Genomic DNA, 6,192 nt, shown 5'->3' on the forward strand with positions numbered 1-6,192 from the left:
TTACGTTACCACGGTTTTGGGAAGCTCCGCCCACACGCTAAGCCGATTGGTCGGCTGAGCCGGTGACGCGGCGGTCTCCTCTCTCCGACATTAGCGAGCGCAGCGCTGATCTCGGTCTCTACGAACGGCCGCCGGCAGCGGAGCAGCAGAGGCGCCATTTTGAGACTTCTTTCACATGTAAGAACTTTTCTCTACATTCCCTCCCTCGTCTTATCTTTTTGTAAATCACATACCCGTGATTTCGTGTTAGACAGGCCGTCACGATGTCTGTGGAGAGCATGGTTTCTTCGTTTGTCCTTGAGCCGCGCTTTTTTGTCCTGCAGCTAACCGGGCCTTCATTTTCACTCACTCGTGTTAGCCCGCCGCTGGTTAAGCTAAGCTAAGTTAAATGAAGAGTATTCGTGATTGTGCAAGCAAAGTAACCTTCACTTAGTCGCTGATTGTCGGTAACCTCCGTTTTATTTTCCGTCATGGCTAAGGTGACTTATGTGTAATACAGACTGTCGGCGTTGTTCCGTGCGGGCCAGTTTCTTTAACCCTTAGTTACGAGCGGTGACTTTATCTTTGCTCCTAGCTGCCACCAGGATGTACCCAACCGCGCTAACGCAGCTGGCCCGGGCGAACCCCTTCAGCGCTCCTCTCTTCACCCTGCAGAAAGTAGAGGAGCCTTCACACACAGCCGGTGCTCAAGGACACCGCCGCAGACTCGCAGCAGCCTCTGTGGCCGGTAAGTCAACAGTAAATGATCGCGCGACTTGGTCACAGCTTTTCTGAAACCGTAATATTATTTGTCTTACAGATTAAGCTACTTAACTACCTACGAGCATATGACCGTTGTGCCGTGTTAGAGATGTAGCGCTAGCCAACCCTAGAGATTCAAGTGAGTCTAATAAAATGAATGAATGTTAGCCTAACTGTTTTGTTTTTACTTCTTTGTGTTCTGTGAAATCATTGCACTGTTGCTTGCATGGATGTGCAGGACACTGGAGGACTAACCCTGTTCGCAATAAAAAGGTCAGGAGCATTAGCTAGCAGGCTAGCTAGTTTCTGACCGGCTTGCTAGCTCAGCTAGTGTAGCTTTTAACTTTAGCTAGTCTAGTTAGAAGCGGAGCCCTCTTGTTGTTTCCCTTCATAAGTTAGTCTGCTGAGGAGTTATTTATGCGTGGGATTGTCATGTTTTCCCTTCATATCTAGGAAATCTGTCGTCTTTCACTTGCCAGAGAGATCTTGGGCCTTGTTGCAGTTCCATGGAGGGCAGTGAAGGACGAAGTTGGGTCAACGGAGCGCGCAGTAAAGACTCTGTGGGGGGAGTTCATTGCGAACGTGGCCTCGTTGACCCCTAATATAGTAAATAATATTCGGGTTTATGTGCTAAACGGTATTAAGAGCGGCGCTGGACATGGCGTTCTTTTTAAAGCTTCCTAGGCGCATGACCGGCATGTATACCGAGCATATTAACAACGTAGAATGCCATTGGCTGCCGACTTGGCGCTGTATACATATCCAATATCATGTGTCCTGTAGTTGCCAACCTTCTGTAATCTTTGTGTATCCCAGGCTGTTATTTACCAGCGTTTCTTGCAACTGTACATCAGTATGCTTTTTATTTCTTTATTTTATTTTTAGAGTTTTTGTGAACACTTGCTATCTGGCATTTACTCAAAGAATGTTTATTGGAATCTGTTTTGTAACTTTGCTTTGTGCTTTTACATGTTTTATAGCCAAACTATTCCAAGGTCTGTGTATGAACTGTTTGAGAAGTCTATTGCCAGTGCTCTTAAATCATGGATATCCTTCAGGGATACTTGTTTTTTGTAGCACTAAATGGAAATTTTTAGATTGTTCTAGTTCAGTTTACTAGCATCCTTGATAATGTTTGCCTTTCAGCCCTTAAGGGCATCCTAATGACCTACTGCCGATTTTTAACTCAGGAGTTTCCAGTCTGATCCCCTAAAGGGCTAGTGTGGTTGCAGGTTTTTAAAACCAGCAAAGCATCCGTTTTTAAGTTTGCACCTGATGGTTTAGGCAAGTATTATCAGGAGAGCTTCTGCTTTGGAGTAAAAACCTGCCACCACACTGACCCTTTGCAGATAAGATTGTATACTATTGCTCAAACCTCTTTTAAAACATTCAGATGGATGAAGTGTTGAATGAAAGCCATGCCTTGTTTCTCTTCAGAGGGAGACAGCTGTGAGTTTGGCTCACAGAAGTATTTCATCCTGTGTGGCTTCGGTGGAATTCTGAGCTGTGGTACCACACACACAGCGGTGGTGCCTCTTGATTTGGTCAAGTGCAGGTTGCAGGTCTGTGTGTGTGTCTGCTGGAGTCCTGAGTGTTTGTGGCACCAGCATCCAAGCATGTTTGGTATTGTCTTGTGATGCATGAGCATGTGTGTGTTGTGTTCCTCATGTAACAGACTCAGGTGATAGCTGTGAGTTTGGTTCTGGGAAATACTATGCCCTCTGTGGCTTTGGGGGGATCCTGAGCTGCGGTATCACACACACAGCTGTAGTGCCTCTGGACTTGGTCAAGTGTCGGCTCCAGGTCTGTACCCATACCCCGCTCACCAACAAATGTTACAGCCAGTTGCAGATAAATACTCACTTTTTAAGGGGGCATGATGAGGTGCACTTACTTGTCCTAACACTAACACGGGCATATAATTTGTTCAAAAATCTGTGTGTTATTTGCTTTTATTAGGCTGTGCAAAATATTTCTCTAACTTGAAGCAGTATTTGAACTTTGACCCATAGGGGCATCTTTCTTGAGGTGGTGAACAGCTGTTATCTGACCTCTGGGAAGTTGGTATTTATAAAAAAAAAAAAAAAAAAAAAAACATACACAAGACCACAGCAATTTTATGTTAACATTTTAATTGGAGATGCAATGTTAATCACTTGATCAGTCATGTTAAGTGAAATTAAATATACTTTTCTCATGCCTTCTTAAATTGTGACTTTTCTGTTTCTGGCAATATGCAGAAGACTAAATCACTAAATATTAATGTTTGGTTTATTTGAACATCTTTGGAAACACAGCATGTTAATACCATTTGTGAAGTAATAACCTGAGTGTATTCACCATTACCAGCCAGTTCACAGAATTTCAGTGACATGTTTTTAAGTACATCTGTGCAATCAGCTGTTCTCTAAACACATTCTATTTAGGTGGACCCAGCTAAGTACAAGAGCATCATTACTGGATTCTCAGTCACTATCAGGGAGGATGGTGTGCGGGGGCTCGCCAAAGGTTGGGCACCCACCTTCATCGGCTATTCCATGCAGGGTCTCTGCAAGTTTGGCTTCTATGAGGTGTTCAAGATATTGTACAGTGACCTGCTTGGAGAGGTACGTTTGCATACATGGCAAAAAGAAAACTAGGATCTGTTCTCATAAACAATGTGTGCATTTTTTTTTTTTTTTCGATAACTGCTTCAGTGGCACATTCTAAAAGTGACTGTACAAAATGGTATTCATATATGCTGACAGAGGGTTTGTGTATCATGTTGTTTATGTATTTATGTAACACCACTTCCCAAACTGAATCCTTGTATGTGCTGAGGTGAGACCCTCAGAATGTAGATCATGCCTGCAGACTAAGTTAAGTTTTCGTTAATACACAAGTTGGAAATGGCACTGAACATTTCAGCTTGCTTGTAAGCAAGAGGCTAACTGGTAACATAACCAGTCCTGTTAAGTCACAAGTTCCCAACTGTTGTCTAGGAATGTTCCCTGTTTAGTTCTTTCCTGTTTGTCAATTAGCTGGTTAGCTGTGTCAAGAGTGTTGGAAGCAGTTAAAACCCTAAAAAAGGCAGGGCAGGGAGTGATTCAGCACTAGGGTGGGGAACCGCTTTTTGTCTCATCTTCACAGTAAGTGATTAACTGGCAGTAGTGTTAAACCAGTTTAAGTTGAGGAGTGATTTCAGGAAATGATTTAAATGAATGTGAAGTAGAAATGAGTGTCTGCTTCAAAATGACAACTTGTTGTAGGACCGTATTGCATCCAATAACATGCTGTATGAAAATAGCCGTATTGGATTGTTTAGATGTGTACTAATGGCCTGAAACTGTGCCTATAGGAAAATACCTACTTGTGGAGAACATCTCTATACCTGGCAGCATCTGCAAGTGCTGAGTTCTTTGCTGATATAGCTCTGGCCCCTATGGAGGCGTGTAAAGTGCGCATCCAGACCCAGCCTGGTTATGCCAACACCCTGAGGGAGTGTGCCCCCAAGATGTATGCTGAGGAGGGTCTCTGGGCGTGAGTATCTTTTCCCTTCTTTTCTCCCCCTACACGTTCCTTAGATCCACCTCTGGGGGTTGTCCAGCTCTGGTGCTGCTGCATCAGTCTGTTTGACCCCAGCAGCTTTTCTGGCTGTACAGTTAGAGGTGCTTGAGTCATTGGCGTGTAAGAGCAGTCTACCTGCTTCTCCAGCTCAATCACTGCCCTGGCACCCATGCTGGATTTCACCAGGGTAGACAAGCTGGAGTGCGGACAAGATAACAAACCTCGCATCACTCAGCAGATACAGTTGGCTGTAGGTTTTAGCAAAATACATTTAATGTCCCCATTTTGTTTGTTACTTGTTTTGAAATTTTCACTTTTTAGACAGTAATCCAAATGTCTGGCTTTATGAATAATAGCTGTAGAGATAACAGAATTTGCATTATTATTATTATTATTACTTAATATTTAGTGCACTGTAATTTGATTATGGCTGTTAATTACCTGACAACTGTGCAACAAATGCCTGTGCTTGTTTAATATTTTCTTGGCAGGTTCTACAAGGGTGTGGTCCCCCTGTGGATGAGGCAAATCCCCTACACTATGATGAAATTTGCCTGTTTTGAGCGTACAGTTGAAATGCTGTACAAGTTTGTGGTGCCCAAACCCCGCAGCGAGTGCAGCAAACCTGAGCAGCTGATGGTTACTTTTGTGGCTGGTTATATTGGTAGGTCTGACAAATCGCAGTAGTGTTAGAGAAATGTTCACATCCCTTTTTTCTGCTGGAAGGACTGTCTTTACTATATTTACTGCCTATACTATATTTACATCTTTTACTATATTAACCTGTGAACTTGAGGTTTTTCATAAATCAGATGCAGATCTATTCTGCATCATTGTGTTGATTTGAGGTGGGACATGTAGTGTTGACTGCTTTGGTTTCACTCTTTCTGTGTAGCTGGTGTGTTCTGTGCCATTGTGTCCCACCCTGCTGACTCTGTGGTGTCTGTGCTGAACAAAGAGAAGGGAAGCACAGCTGCTCAAGTACTGAAGAAGCTTGGACCCATGGGTGAGTATCTCCCTCACTTGTACCAGCATGAACATGGAGTTAGTAAAAGGAATCACATCAGAATGTCTGCCTTGGACGAGAAGGGATGTGACGGCCAGTTTAAAAAAAAAAAAAAAATTATTATTAAACTCTACATTTTTGATGCATTAAATCTTCCCCTCATATCCTGCTGATAATACCATGGATGACACGTTCCTTAGATCCACCTCTGGGGGGTCTTCCAGCTCTGGTACTGCACCCTCTGTCTGAGTGCTGCAGTTTCAGTCTGGTGGCTCCCAGCAGCTTTTTTGGCTGTACGGTTGGGGGTGCTTGAGTCATTGGCGTGTGAGAGCAGTCTACCTGCTTTTCCAGCTCAATCACTGCCCTGGCACCTCTTTGGACTTTACTAGGGCAGAGAAGCTGGGGGGCGGACAAGAACATTTTAGTTGACTAACACTAGACCACCTTCTGTGTCCCCTGGTTTATTGTAACTTGTTTTTCCAGGTGTGTGGAAGGGTCTGTTTGCCCGTATCATCATGATCGGTACCCTGACTGCCCTGCAGTGGTTCATCTATGACTCTGTCAAGGTCTACTTTCGCCTTCCCCGTCCCCCTCCCCCTGAAATGCCAGAATCTCTGAAGAAGAAGCTGGGTCTCACCGAGTAGAGGGCGGCTTTTCCCTCCCATCCCTTGGTGTCCATCTTCCCTCCTGTTTTTTTTTTTTTTTTTTTTTTTTTTTTTTTTTATAATTTAAACACTTAATGGCTGCCTTGTTCCCTACCAGGCTGCTGCTAGTCTCTTCAATCTGCGTGTTGAGGGTGGAACTTCCTCTGGAAGTTTATTTAAACTATGACGTGAATGAATGCCACCTGGTTTTAAAGTATGTCAATAGTATGATTAAAAGAGTATCTGGAAATAATA

General features: G+C 43.7%; 1 protein-coding gene and 2 non-coding genes across 4 annotated transcripts; all 3 read left to right on the forward strand.

Moving 5' to 3' along the window:
* Positions 1-47: 47 nt before the first annotated feature.
* On the forward strand, positions 48-6,192 carry slc25a3b (solute carrier family 25 member 3b). 2 transcript variants are annotated; one of them, XM_017700070.2, is made up of 8 exons: positions 48-177; positions 575-727; positions 2,179-2,303; positions 3,168-3,347; positions 4,079-4,260; positions 4,779-4,951; positions 5,183-5,293; positions 5,777-6,192. In XM_017700070.2, the coding sequence occupies exons 2-8, from the start codon at positions 586-588 to the stop codon at positions 5,935-5,937; spliced, it is 1,074 nt and encodes a 357-aa protein (XP_017555559.1). In that variant the 5' UTR covers positions 48-177; positions 575-585; the 3' UTR covers positions 5,938-6,192. The 2 variants fall into 2 exon arrangements, with proteins under 2 accessions (XP_017555559.1, XP_017555558.1); XM_017700069.2 differs by lacking the exon at positions 2,179-2,303 and adding an exon at positions 2,417-2,544.
* LOC119264512 lies at positions 4,291-4,499 on the forward strand. The gene has a single exon (XR_005131084.1). It is a non-coding gene; the product is annotated as a small nucleolar RNA SNORA53 (small nucleolar RNA).
* On the forward strand, positions 5,480-5,708 carry LOC119264511. Its single transcript, XR_005131083.1, has one exon. It is a non-coding gene; the product is annotated as a small nucleolar RNA SNORA53 (small nucleolar RNA).

This window comes from Pygocentrus nattereri, chromosome 11 (assembly GCF_015220715.1).
Source record: "Pygocentrus nattereri isolate fPygNat1 chromosome 11, fPygNat1.pri, whole genome shotgun sequence".
Classification (NCBI taxonomy): domain Eukaryota; kingdom Metazoa; phylum Chordata; class Actinopteri; order Characiformes; family Serrasalmidae; genus Pygocentrus; species Pygocentrus nattereri.

Bases quoted from the DNA above. Each gene is read 5' to 3' on its own strand.
- slc25a3b (XM_017700069.2), top strand. From the start codon at position 586: ATGTACCCAACCGCGCTAACGCAGCTGGCCCGGGCGAACCCCTTCAGC. The intron at 4,261-4,778 runs GTGAGTATCTTT...TTTTCTTGGCAG, and splicing joins GCTGAGGAGGGTCTCTGGGC to GTTCTACAAGGGTGTGGTCC. The intron at 5,294-5,776 runs GTGAGTATCTCC...TTGTTTTTCCAG, and splicing joins GAAGAAGCTTGGACCCATGG to GTGTGTGGAAGGGTCTGTTT.